Genomic DNA, 14,125 nt, shown 5'->3' with positions numbered 1-14,125 from the left:
GGGCGATTGGACTTTTCAAGGCCATAAGTAAGAAGAAGCAACTTGGTATGTATATTGCCTACCAGCATTTGCGGAGGAAGCTTGATCGTCTTGTCTCGTATGGAGGAGATCCAGGGGAGATCTCGGAGGTAAAGCTTCTTCTTAGGAAGTGTCAATACGACCGGCATGCCTCCTTGGTTCTGGAGAGAGATTATGGGAAATATCACTCGCCTGATCCTTACCAGAACTGTAAGCAAGGCATAGCAGTTAAGACGGTCATAGGTAGTACGGGTTCCCTGGTGAAGTCCAGATCAGGGATCCTGGAGATCTTCAGGTCATATTACGCAGACCTTCTGGGAAGAAAGGACCTTAGTCAGGACAGGATGGAAAGCTTTCTGGATTCTACTCCAGGATTGGGAAATGATACATTGCCTTTGATGGATTTGACAGAACCAATTTCAGCGGATGAGGTAGTTCGTGCTATAGAGAAGCTGGCTACCAAAAAGTCGCCTGGGCCAGATGGGTTGACAGCTGAATTTTACAAGTGTTTTAAGTCCATTCTGGCTCCCTTTTTAGCGGAGGTTTATAACAGCTGTTTAGAAGAGGGTTCTCTCCCTCCCTCCATGAGGCAATCCGCTGTGATTCTTCTGTCAAAAGGTAAAGACCCCTCAATAATTGAGAACTGGCGCCCCATCAGTCTTCTCAATGTTGATAGAAAGATCTTGGCGATTTGTTGTCCAATCATCAGCACTGCTCGGTCCAGGGCAGAAGTACCTTTTCAGCAATTTTAGCTGTCCGGGAGGCTTTGGAGCGATGCAGGGCTGCTGGATGGAGAAAGTACTTGCTGGCATTGGATCAGGCGAAGGCTTTTGATCGAGTCAATCATGAGTACCTGTATTTGCTACTTGGTAGATACGGCCTGCAGGGGAGGTTTATTGATTGGCTGAAAACATTATATAAAGGGGCTGAGAGCTTCCCACTTGTTAATGGTTGGGTTGGACGGCCTTTTGAGGTTGGCTCTGGGGTGCGCCAGGGGTGTCCTTTGAGCCCCCTGCTATATGTATTCGCAATCGACCCCTTCATAAGAAGGTTAGAGAGTGGATAGTTGTGTGGGGTGCCTTTGGGCATTGCTGGTGTGCCGCCTTTGAAGGTCGTGGCCTATGCCGTGTCTGTTATTATCTCTGGGATGGAGGAGGCGCAGGAGGTGGTCTCTGTGATAGAGCAGTACACTGAGGCTTCTGGCTCTAAAATCAATCATGAAAAGAGTGAAGTTTTCTGGATGGGTGAGGAGGGTGAAAGCTTCGAACTTCCGGATGCCTTCCCAGAGCCCCAGCAGGAAATTAAAGTGTTGGGCATCAAATTTGGTCCTGGTGACTATGGTCATCGAAATTGGGAAAGCAGGTTGTTGAATGCCAATGCCAAGGTGGCAAGCTGGAAGAAATGGAAACTTTCCTTGAGGGAAAGGGTTGACTTGATTAAAACTTACCTGATCCCAATCTTTTTATATGTCAGCTTTGTCTGTATCTTGCCGGAATCTCTCTATGCAAGGGTGTACAGCTGCTTTTTCCAACTGTTATGGGGAAATAGGCTGAACCTGATCAAACGCAATGTAACTTACCTGTCCAGGCGGGAGGGTGGTCTAGGAATGGTCAACCCTATAGTTTTCTTTTCTCTGCTTTTTTTAAAGTATAATCTTGGTAATATGTTAGCAGAGACCCCGCCGGGATGGGTGGGTATTTTTCAATCTTGGTTTAGGCCTTTTCTGCGATGCTGGGAAGATGGCAGGCCAGTGAAAAGTCTGAGAGTCCGACATGGCAAGTTTGCCTTATGTTGCCCCGTGTCTGAAAATACTTAAGCAGTGGCAGGTGACAGTGGGGGATATCAAGTCCCTCCCCAGAAAGCTTCTGGAGAAGAGGATTTTGGGCTCTGCTTTCAGTGTGTCGCTGACCTTAAGGGATTGCCCAGGCCCCGTAATGAGGGAGGGGTTGCGTTTAATTAACTTAGGAAGAATCCCTTTGAAGTTTAGGGATCAAGCCTGGCTCGCTTTCCATGGAAGGCTCTATGTGAGAGGGAACCTGAAGCATCGCCCTGTGGATGATCGGGATTTTCCTAGAGCGGAGTGTGTTGGTAAAGTGGAGTCTATGGACCACTTTTTGCTCCAGTGTCCCTTTAACATAGAGGTGTATAAAAGGGTGGGGAGGGCTCTAGGCATCCCCTTTCTCTATCGCATGAGTTATGCGGAGTGGGTGTACGGGGCATTCCCGACTTGCTGGGATTTTGATTTGGATACACTTTTTCTAGTTAGTATAGTTGTCCGTTACTTCACGTGGAATGCACGGTGCCAGATTACCCTGCGGAAGAAAGTCCTCCCTGTCGAGGTGGTGGTGTACGATATTTTGGGTGAGGTTGGGAAGATTCGGGGTCTTGAGAAGGGCAGGGAGCCTCGAGCGGTCTGGATAAGGGCGTGGAGGAATATCAGACCTGCTTTTGGTGAACTGTCCATCTCTGGGTGAAAAGCTTTTTTCCTATGCTATTTCTTTCACGCCCTTAGCTTTTGTTAGTTAATATCTTCATTTTTGAAGAAGGGCTGCATGCATAATGGGAGTGGTTTTGTTTCTTGACCTCGCAGGTTTGATGTCTGGTGTGGTGGTGTGAGTCTTATTAAGATTATTTTTCCCGGTAATGATGTGTTTCATGATGTGAGTTTTGTTTTTGCTGTAAAGGCAGTCTTTATTTGAGAGCAGAATTTGCTATGTATTTTTTTCCCCCCTTTTCATGTAAATATGTATATATTTATTTATGTATATTGATTTTATGCTTATTGATTGCAAGACTTTTAATAAACAAAATTGGAAAGAATGTTTCTTACATTTGTGGTCAGTGAAACTATTGCTTTTTATATTGGTGATCAGTGGGGCGTTTGCTCTTTTCATTCATTGTCAGTGAAAATAATCCTCTTCTCTTTGCTGATCAGTGGGAAGAATGCTTCTTACATTCATGGTCAGTGGGAAGAATGCTCCTTACATTGGTGGTCAGTGGGAAGAATACTCTCAACATTGGTGGTTAGTAAGAAGAATGTTCTTCTCATTGGTGATCAATGGTAAGAATGTTCCTCTCATTGGTGCTCAGCTGTAAGAATACTCCTTACATTGGTGCTCAGTGGGAAGAATGCTCCTTCCATTGGTGCTCAGTGGGAAGAATGCTCCTTACATTGGTACTCAGTAGGTAGAATGTTTCTTACATTGGTGCTCAGCTGGAAGAATACTCCTTACATTGGTGGTCAGTGGGAAGAATGCTCCTTACATTGGTGCTCAGTGAGAAGAATGCTCCTTACATTGGTGCTCAGTAGGTAGAATGTTTCTTACATTGGTGCTCAGCTGGAAGAATACTCCTTACATTGGTGGTCAGTGGGAAGAATGCGCCTTACATTGGTGGTCAGTGGGAAGAATGCTCCTTACATTGGTGTTCAGTGGGAAGAATGCGCCTTACATTGGTGCTCAGTGGGAAGAATTCTCCCCTAAACATCATTGGTGTCAGTTGTTACTCATCTGAGAGGCAGAATTTGCTCCTTGCACAAGGAACTCCTATAAACCTATGGATGAACCCTTGGGTTTAATGGAACCCCAATTGACAGAAGCTGCTATAGAGTATTATATGTACTGGTGGTGAGTGGGAAATGTGTTGAGAAAGCAGACCAAACCAGACACAGTTCAGGCATGAAAAACAACAGACAAGCAATGAAGACATGAGAATGTCAGGAAAGAGCTAAGCCTCCTAAGAAAATATTTTAGGTTTAGAAAATGGGAGTCCCTGTTTTCAGAGCAAAGCAGTCATATATAGTATGGAAGTCATTTTGTAACCAAAGAATATGATACACATCAAATGATGCTGTTTGCAGTTAGGCGGTGGTCCTTGTAACTGCAGATTGCTTTATTTTTGCATCATTAACTGGACTATGTGAGCTTGTTTGTGTTCTGATAACATTACCAAAGGGAAAGGGCACAACAACATAATACAGGAATTAAACTGGGCTAAAACTTCAATGTAATAAAAAATGTTTACATTTTGGTTCCCTAGTGGTACCCCCTCCTTTCCCTGGCATTGGGTAAACCAGTTTAGCTGCTAGTCATCTAGTCCGGACATTTCCTGTAGCAGGTGGGGTCACCATAGAGGGGGGGGGTACAATTATCGCTACAATCAGCACTTATTGTTCATGGGCGAGAAGAGCCTGGCCAATGCTTTTCCTGTGTCATGGGACTTATATTGTAGAACTTGGAACGGGCTGGTGAAATTTCCGGCAGTGTTCCCGAAGACTCAGGATGTTCCAGTCTTGTTGAGCAATTGTTATGTGACGAAAGCACACAAAGCCCCTTGACACCCTGGATCAAAGTTAAAGGAAAACTCAACTCTCAACACTATTTTCTACAATCCTGGAGTATTAATTGGAACTCAAGTTGAAAGTCTTCAAATTCAGTGATAATTCTCTGGACAAGTGATCTCCAAACTGTGGCCCTGGGGCAGGATGCAGCCTTTTGCTTGCCTTTATGCAGCCCTTGAGGAATAATTCCTTCCACCGACACCAACGATGGGGCATAAATCCTTCTATTAACAACAAAAATGGGGCACTATTCCTCCCACTGACTCCAACTATTTTTCCCCCTAATATCAAAGATTGGGCGTTTTTTCCTCACATTGGGCACAGTTCGGCCCCCCTAAAGTCTGAAGAAAAGTAAACTGTCCCTTGCTTTAGGAAGTTTGGAGAAGAGTTGTATAAAGTACTCGAAACCCATACTTGAGTAAAAGTACAAGTGCTCGATCAAAAAGTGACTTGAGTAGAAGTACTAAAGCATTCAACATTTTTTGTACTTAAGTATTGCAAGTAGTTTTTTAAAAAAATTTGCTACTCAAGTACTGAAAGTAAAAGTACCAGTAGTTTTGAAAACAAAATTGCTACTCAAGTACTGAAAGTAAAAGTACAAGTACTGTGTTATGTAGTTATTAAAGAAAGAAGTCAAAAGTTTGAACATCATATTGTTTTTATTTTTTCAAATGCAGCTTTTATTTATACATACAGTAGCATTTATTTTCGTATGCGCTGATAATACACATGTTTTGAGCTTCATGAAACCTGCCATCTACTGTTCTGGCAGTGGTAATTTTTATAATTGTAACGAGTAACTATGCAGCACAAAAAAAAAAATATCGGAGTAGAAGTATTGAAATCATTGAAAAAATGTAGTGAAGTAAAAGTGGAAGTAGGAGAAAAAAATTCTACTCTAGGAAAGTACAGATACCGCCTTTCAGTACTTAAGTACAATAGTGAAGTAGTTCTACTTAGTTACTATACATCTCTGGTTTGGAGACCCCTGCTCTAGACAATTAGAAATCATTGCAAAGTAGTTGAATTTCTCTAAATCTGGCCATAGATGGGTTGAAATTCGGCCGGTTCAGCAGTGACCAGCTGAATTGTGATCCATTAGATCAGAGGTAATGAATTAAAATTCAAGGAGGTCCGGTCGCTAAAATTTTCTTTGGGCCGAGGTCCGGATCTGAAGTCTGTGCTATGACTCAGAAAGATGGGCAAAACAAAACGTGTTCATCAGCGTTGTTCTTAACATAAAATATGCCCATTTGAGTGCCCCTTAACATAAAATGTGTCCGAGAGCGTGACCCTTAGCATAAAATTTGCCCATCAGCGTGACCCTTAACATAAAATAAGGGGCACGCTGATGGGCACATTTTGTGTTAGGGGGCACTCTGATGGGCACATTTTATGTTAGGGGGCACGCTGATGGGCACATTTTATGTTAGGGGGCACTCTGATGGGCACATTTTGTTAGGGGGCACGCTGATGGGCAAAACAAAACGTGTAAATCAGCGTTGCTCTTAACATAAAATATGCCTATTAGAGTGCCCCTTAACATAAAAAATGCCCATCAGTGTGCCCCATAGCATAAATATGTCCATCAGAGTGTACCACAGCATAAATATGCACATCAGCATGCCCCTTAACATAAAATATGCCCATCAGTGTGTACTACAGCATAAATATGCACATCAGCATGCCCCTTAACATAAAATATGCCCATCAGCATGACCCTTAACATAAAATAAGGGGCAAGCTGATGGGCACATTTTATGTTAGGGGCACTCTGAGGGGCAGAACAAAATGTGCCCACCAGCGTGACCCTTAACATAAAATATGCTCATCAGCGTGCCCCTTAGCATAACATTTGCCCATCAGCGTGACCCTTAACATAAAATAAGGGGCACGCTGATGGGCATATTTTATGTTAAGGGTCATGCTGATGGGCACATTTTATGTTAGGGGGCACCCTGATGGGCATATTTTATGATGGTGGGATCGCTGATGGGCAAAAGAAAACGTGTAAATCAGCGTTGCTCTTAACATAAAATATGCCCATTAGAGTTCCCCATAGCATAAATATGTCCATCAGAGTGCCCCTTAACATAAAATATGCCCATCAGTGTGTACCACAGCATAAATATGCACATCAGAGTGCCCCTTAACATAAAATATTCCCATCAGCGTGACCATTAACATAAAATAAGGGGCACTCTGATGGGCACATTTTATGTTAGGGGGCATTCTGATGGGCAAAACAAAACGTGTAAATCAGCGTTGCGCTCAACATAAAATATGCCCATTAACGTGCCCCTTAACATAAAATATGCCCATCAGCTTGTCCCTTAGCATAAAATATGGGGCACATTTTATGTCAAGGGAGTACTCTGATGGGCATATTTTGTTTCTTTTATGGGGCACTCTAATGAGCACAACAAAATATGCCACTTGTCTGCACACTTGTTAAAGCTTGAGAGGTTTTTTTTTAAATGCAGATATTCCCCTCTAAAAATGTGCTCCACATATCTGGAGCCAGGAGCTGTCCAAAAGCCGCGAACAGGGGGGCGGGGCGTGCACATAGTGTCACACCCTAGCTCGCTGCCCTGCTTAGAGGAAGCCGCAGTCAGGAGCAGGGGGCGGGACGCGCGAGTGACATCACGCCCCTACTCGCGGCCCGACAGGACACCGCAATGTCTATCAGTCAGGAGCAGGGGGCAGGGCGCGCGCGTGACGTCACGCCCCTACTCGCGGCTCGCGGCCTGACAGGACACCGGCTGCAAGTGAGCCGGGAGCCGCAGTGAGGAGGGGGCAGAATACAGGTGGCGGTCCGGGCGGAAGCATCGCGCGGGCCGCCAATGGACCGCGGGCCGCCATTTAGTGACCGCTGCATTAGATCAATTTTTGTCAAACAGGAGTGTTGGAAATTTTTTTTGCCGATCAGCAGCTGTAACCAATCGGTAGCCACTAATCAGTGTACTGAGAGAGTGGACAGTCCTACTGTCAAAATACAGTGTCTCAAAGGGGGAGATTCCCTCATCCAAAGAATGTGTAACCAAAGAATATGATGCACCTCAAATTATGCTGTTTGCAGATATGCTGTGGTCCTTGTAATTGCTTTATTTTTTGCATCACTGAATGGACTATGTGAGCTTGTTTGTGTTCTGATAGCATTAACCAAAAGGAAACGGCATAACATAATATAACAACTCAAATCTAATACAAAATGTTCCCATTTTGGTTTCCTAGTGATACCCATAGCTCCCAACTGTCCCCGATTTCAAGAGACTGTCTCTGATTTGGAGCAATGTCCCTCTGTCCCTCCTTCCTCCTCATTTGTCCCTCATTCTGGTCTGATCGGTAAAGTTGGATATAAAATGCACTCTTTATCTTTCAAAAAGTGTTTCCCAGTGCTAAACCTTTCATTCAATTTCTAAATTGCTGCATTTGTAAATTTCCAAAGCGAATATAAAGGAATAGTAGTGGTAAAAAAAAAAAAAAAAAAGCACTTGTGTGTTTAATCTTTTTTTTTTGTTAATTCTCCTTTAAGGGGTGGCGTGGCAGTGGGTATGTCAAATGCCTTCATATGTTTGCTAGTAGGTGTCCCTCGTTCCCATCTCAAAAGGTTGGGAGATATGGTGGTACCCCCTTCTTTCACTGGCATTGGGTAAACCAGTTTAGCTGCTGGTCATCTAGTCCAGACATTTCCTGTAGCAGGTGGGGGTCACCATACCACAGTGTGGGTACAATTACCACTACGATCAGCACTTATCGTCTGGTGAGGAGAGCCTGGCCTGGCCAATTCTTTTCCTGTGTCACGGGACACAGTTCTGCAGGGACCAGCTGAATTTCGATCAATGTGTAGGCATTCCTGTTCAACAGAAGTAAATCATTAGAACCACTTTTGTCAAATGGGAATGTTGGAAAACTTTTGTTGATTAATGGTTGCAGCCAATTGGCAGCCACTGATTAGTGTCCTGATAGCCGAGAATCCTGCTGTCAAAATACAGTGTCCCAAAGGGTGAGCGGAGTTCCGGCCACGGGGGTGAAATTTAGCTAAAAATACCCCCGGGACAGTCAGGGCTAGTACATTCCACAATGGATAGCCTCTGTACTGTCCCGGGTCGCACTTACCTTTTAGAAGAAATACTTACCTTGAAAATTTCTTCTCCAGCGCTGCCATCTCGGATGTGGGCAGCTGAAGCCAGCGCGTCCTCTTCTGCATCCTCTTCCGTGTCCTCTTCTCCCAGAATGCGCCTGCACCAGCCCCGCTCGTCACTTTCGGTGCAGGCGCATCATCCCTCCACAGCTTCTGGGCATGCCCAGAAGCCGTTTAGCAGGGAATAAGGCGCCGCACCGAAAGTGACGAGCGGGGCCGGTGCAGGCGCATTGATTCTTGGGAGCGATGACGTTCAGCTCCCAGCAATCAATGCAAAGAGGAAGTGACGGCGCGGGCCGCGGCCACAGAGGGAGGAAGTGGAAGAGAAAGGTGAGTATATTATTCTTCAATAACAAGGTAAGTAAACAAAAAAAAAAAATCGTAACTATCTATTTGTTTTTCAGGTGACCAAGAGCAAGTGGATGGCCCAAAATCGACTAGGTCGATTTTGTGGCCGGAACTCCGATTTACCCATCTCACTCGTGTAGATGGAGTAATGATCCATCTTCGGCCACCTTTAGTAGAGAATTGTGGAGAATTATGATTTGCGTATTGTAAGCTGCAACAACCACACTACCACAAAGAAGGTGATGAGCTGGCAGGTAAACCGTCCCCAAAGTAAAAAAATAGGAAGTGAAACTGTTTTTGTCTCTTGTTCTCTCAAGATTTTCCGTTGAATATTTTGACACTTCATTTACATAAAGCAAAAGCCACCAGCCTCTTGTAAATGCTGTCCTATGCTTTTATTAAACTGACTTTATGTTAACTCTGAACTCCAGGCAAGAGACTAAACACACAGCTGGAATACACGTTTATGATGTGCCGAAGGATCTATATTGCATCTTATTTTGGTCAGTTTTTAGGTGTTTTTAATTTCTAAAGAACTTACATATTCAGCCAGGAAAGTTATTAAAACTCTTTAAAATACTTGAATGTTTAACAACTGTAAAATTTTACTTGCTGTCCTTCAGGTTAACATTCTCTTTATTATTTTTGCACAGGTGCTTGCAGAAACAGAGGGTCCCCTACGTGACGATTCAGCAGTAGCGGAGGTAATCATTGACCGAGGTAGACTCAGCTCCTTCTTTATTGAAGATTCCATCTAGAGCCAGCAAGGTTTTATGACTCCACCTCTTGCCCTGAGACTCAAACAGGATATATGAATCTAACCCATGCCAACCTTGCACAGAGATCTTCAGCCTCCTGGAATGTAACTGACCTGCTGGTGGGAGCAAAGGAGGCTGTCAGAAGAAAGGAATTTGCTAAAACATTCTTTAGCCTTGCTCCAGCCCTGCACACAAACAGCAATAAAGCACAGAGAGGTGGAGCACCTGCTAACAAGGTACATGCTGCCCTTGATGTGATGTTGTTGTACAGATAAGCCTGTCTTCAAGGAACACGGTTGCCTGGAAATTTTCAGGATCCACATCTCCTCCACAAGTTCAAGAAGTGGAGATATTTAAAAATAGATCTTGGATTACAACTTTAAAATACTGTGATACATTGACATCTTACGGATTCTGGACCTTGCACAAAACCTACAGAATTGCTTGGAGACTTATCACCTGTGTTTGCGTCATTGACTGTTAGATTACGCCAAGGTGCTGGAGAGCATGGACATCCCTTTAGGTCAACCTACTAACAGAGGCTTCTCCAGAAGCAACGTTTTGCCAAATAGAAAATTTTAAGTGTTAGAACGATTCCACATCCCACTAGCCACATGCAGGGGGCTCTAGGAGAAAACAAAGTTGCGGACAGTAATGTGAAAAAAATTCTTATGTCCTGTCTGAAAGGGCAACAGGTCATCATCAAAATGGAGGCCATGAAGATCATACAGGCAGAGAAGTTCTCTGAATGCCAGAACTCTCAGCCGCGGTACGGTCCTCCATCACGGAGGGAACCTCCTCTAGTTGCCAAACGGGCCTGGCCTTCAGAATCAGAAATTATCGTCAACCAGGCCTGCGGGGAGATGCCCAGTCTCGAGGGCACTCCAGGCACTTTGGGGCTTCCACGGACACCTCCTCCGCCGCGGCGAGAAAAGATCTACCCCGGACAACGGAAGGCGAGCACAGAGATTTGTTACCATCGTAAAACTCCGTCTGATGAGGTCATCGTAAACCAGTATGTGCTGCATCCGTCCACACCTTGTGAGCCTTTAGAGTGTCCGACTTGTGGTCATATGTACAATTTCACCAACAAGAGGCCCCGTATCTTGTCCTGTCTCCACTCTGTCTGTGAGGAATGCCTTCAGATCCTCTATGAATCTTGTCCGAAGTACAAGTTTATTTCCTGCCCCACCTGTAAACGGGAAACGGTGCTCTTTACAGACTATGGCCTAGCCGCCCTTGCTGTCAACACCAGCATTCTCAACCGGCTACCAGCTGAAGCCCTCTCGGCCAACCCGGTGCAATGGAGCAGCGAAGCTGACCGCAGCTGTTATCAAACCTTCCGCCAGTACTGTGGTGCAGCTTGCAGCTGTCAGATTCGTAATCCACTCTCTTCCTGTTCAATCATGTAGCTATATGGCAAGCAGTATTATCTGGGATAGTGCCGACATTGGAATCCAAAGCTACTGGATACCGGCAACCAACTTTCTCTCCAAACTTTGTTACATATCGGTCAAATAGACTTTGTGGTTGACAGTGATATCTAAACCAATTTAGTTTACATCTTACAATTCATCTTGGTGAACTTGCTTCCCTTTGTAGTTTGTCTGTCCTAACTCTCCCTCTCTCGTTCTTTCTCTCTCTCTCTCGTCTTCCCCAACCTTCACTTTTTCTCCCTTCTTTTATCTGTCTCTTTTCCTAACAACCTTTTCTAAGTGGCAATGTACATAGGCATGGATGGACGGGTATAGACTGTGACTTGACCATATCAGTAAAAAGTCTCTTTTTCTGTAACCAGCTGTGTCACCTAAGCCCAGTACCAAGCACAACATTTGGTGGCGTACAAAGTCTGGTGTTATCGGCTGAGGTTGTCCTGGAATTCCCTCTACACCAGTAGGGCACACTGCTGTCATCTCTCTCTCTGTCAAAATTGTTTTGCCAAAGCTTTTGTTTCATTTGCTGACCAAGACAAAAACAAATATGAAATAATAAGAAATGATATATTTTAAATTATTGTATGTATTTGAAAAAAGATAAAAAAGAAAAAACTAAAAAAAAAGAAATCACTGCTCCGCATTAACCACTTTGCAGGTCCTTCTTGCATCAGTTTAACCTTTTCACCGCTGGAGAGGTCTACAGTAGATTGCAGCGCAATATATTGGTGATCTTTGCAGTGGAAATAGAAAGGAAATGTCGGTTTGTGACCAACGTGTTCTGATGGGAGAATCAGGGTGGGAGGAGTCTATCTCTTGTTTCCGTTGAAGGGTATGTCATGTTTCTCTTTTTTGAAAGGAGCCCTGCTATTTAATAGCTTTGCTGACAAGAGACAACTGTTATTGTAGCTAGTCTGAAATATCCATCAAATGTATAAATGGCTACAAACACACTCACTTCTGTTGCGTTGTGTCTTTTTTTGCCTTTTAGTGAACTCCCATCTAATGGAAAAGGAGGATATTTGAAAAAAAAGGGAAGTAGTTGCAATCATTACGGTTTAACTGTGATTAGGGACAAACTGCTAGACATATATTAGCTGTCATTGCCAGCTTGTTTTCTCTTTTGTTCATTTATGGACACAGCTCTTCATCTTCTTGACCATAGGGTTATACTGCCCCCTACAGGAGTAGGATACTAGGCAGAGAAAAAGCTTAAACACGCCTATGGGGCATTCCCTGGGGGTATACTCCCACTTCCTGCTATAGGTATTCAGTTTTTTTCTGCCTAGTCAGTAATAAGGACCTAGTTCCTTGCCAGGGGCGCACCAAGGGGTTGGCAAGACCGGTGCCCGCCAGGGGCGCAGGCCGAGGGGGGGGGCACAAAAAAATTGTGCCCTCCGCTCAGCCTGCACCCCTGGCGCCCCCAGGCAGCATGCGGCTCCAATCCCGGAGCCCTGTGTCCACTCCAGGCAGCAGCTGGAAGGGGCAGGCATGTTCGCGTGCTTCTTGCAATGGGGAGTGGTGTGGTGGTGGGAAAAGGAGAAGTCGCGCTTGCTCCGCGGGTTGCCACCAAGATGACCCCGGGGCCCTGGACCTGGGACTGGCCAATCTGCCGTCTGACCCACTGCTGCTGATCCTGTCCTACCTGGACTTCTGGGAGCTTCTCAGGTACATAGAGCCGCTGTGTGTCCCCCGGGGAGCTGTGCTCAACAAGTTTCCGCCCTGGATATACTCCCCCCCCCCCCACCACCCTCTGTAGTGTGCAGCCTGTATGTCCCCCCCCCCCCCCCGGTCAGCTGATTTCCAGTCTTCACCCTGACAGATTATAATGTGCACCTGTGTCACCCCTTCTCTCTCTCTTTCTCTGGTACTCCTTCTCTCTCCCTGTCACCCCCGCTCTCTCCCTGTCACCTCCCCTCTCCCTGTCACCCCCCCTCTCTCCCTGTCACCCCCCCTCTCTCTCCCTGTCAACCCCCTTCTCTTCCTGTCCCCCCCTCTCTTCCTGTCCCCCCCTCTCTCCCTGTCAACCCCCTCTCTTCCTGTCCCCCCTCTCTCCCTGTCACACCCTCTCCTCTCCCTGTCACCCCCCTTCTCTCCCTGTCACCCTTTCTCTCCCTGTCAACCCCCCTTCTCTTCCTGCCCCCCCCCCCCTCTCTCCCTGTCACACCCTCTCCTCTCCCTGTCACCCCCCTTCTCTCCCTGTTACCTCCCTCTCTCTCCCTGTCACCCCCCCCCCTCTCTCCCTGTCAGCACCCTCTCTCCCTGTCAGCACCCTCTCTCCCTGTCAGCACTCTCTCTCCCTGTCACCCCCCCCTCTCTCTCCCTGTCACCTCTTCTCTCTCTCCACGTCACCCCCTCTCTCTCTCCGTCACCCCCCTCTCTCTCTGTAACCCCCCCCCCTCTCTCTCTCTCACCCCCCTCTCTCTCTCACCCCCCCCTCTCTCTCACCCGTGGCCTAGCCCCACTGGACGGGGGATGACCTGCCAGTTAAACGTCTTGCGAGGGCGCATACTAACTAGCTTTGGCCTGAGTTGCATCATTTCCTCCTGGCTGACAGCACCTACATTAGGATGGAGCGGTGTCCTGTCCGGAGCGGTGCCCACCCTGTTCCTGGTGTGTTTTTATTGTGGGTCTTTTGGCCCCTCACACCCCCCCCCCCCCCTCCTCCCTGATTGAGGTTATGAGCTGTCTGTTTCCACATGCTCTTAAGGGCGGCTGGTTAAAGTTGCTACTGACCGGGTTTTCCTGGGGTGCAACGGGGGGTTGAGCAGGGTTCCTGCCATCCTGGTGGTTGGTGAATAGGGCAGGGATGTCCTCTGGGCTCCCTGCAGCAGTTGGGCTGGGGGAGCAGATGTTTTACCATGCGCGAGTACGCACCCCCACTTTGCCAGATCTAGTCAAAAATGTAGGCTTTGCAGCATACTCGCTGGAAACTATGTGAGGTGATCCCTGTGAGGGTGGCTGATGCCACTGCCTCCCGTTTGGGCATCCGCCTTCCCCTCTGCTGCCCCTGGGTTGGCTCCACTGGGGCTCGCGTCCTGGCGGCTGGGTGCCTTAAAAAATTTAGGCTGCGGGTTTCAGCCTA

The 14,125-nt window shown here is 46.4% G+C and overlaps 1 protein-coding gene across 2 annotated transcripts in view; it reads left to right on the top strand.

Annotated features, from left to right (window-relative positions):
• Positions 1-11,997, top strand: part of RNF208 (ring finger protein 208) — a 43,519-nt gene extending 31,522 nt beyond the window's left edge. For both annotated transcript variants that reach the window (XM_082264702.1, XM_082264703.1), the window contains exon 2: positions 9,503-11,997. In XM_082264702.1, the coding sequence (XP_082120828.1) occupies positions 10,222-11,019 (798 nt within the window). In that variant the 5' untranslated portion in view covers positions 9,503-10,221 and the 3' untranslated portion in view covers positions 11,020-11,997. The remainder of the gene's footprint in view (positions 1-9,502) is intronic.
• The last annotated feature ends 2,128 nt before the right edge of the window (positions 11,998-14,125 follow it).

The sequence above is a fragment of the Pelophylax lessonae genome, assembly GCF_965119305.1.
Source record: "Pelophylax lessonae genome assembly, chromosome: 7".
Classification (NCBI taxonomy): domain Eukaryota; kingdom Metazoa; phylum Chordata; class Amphibia; order Anura; family Ranidae; genus Pelophylax; species Pelophylax lessonae.
This window is presented reverse-complemented; position numbering and strand designations above follow the sequence as displayed.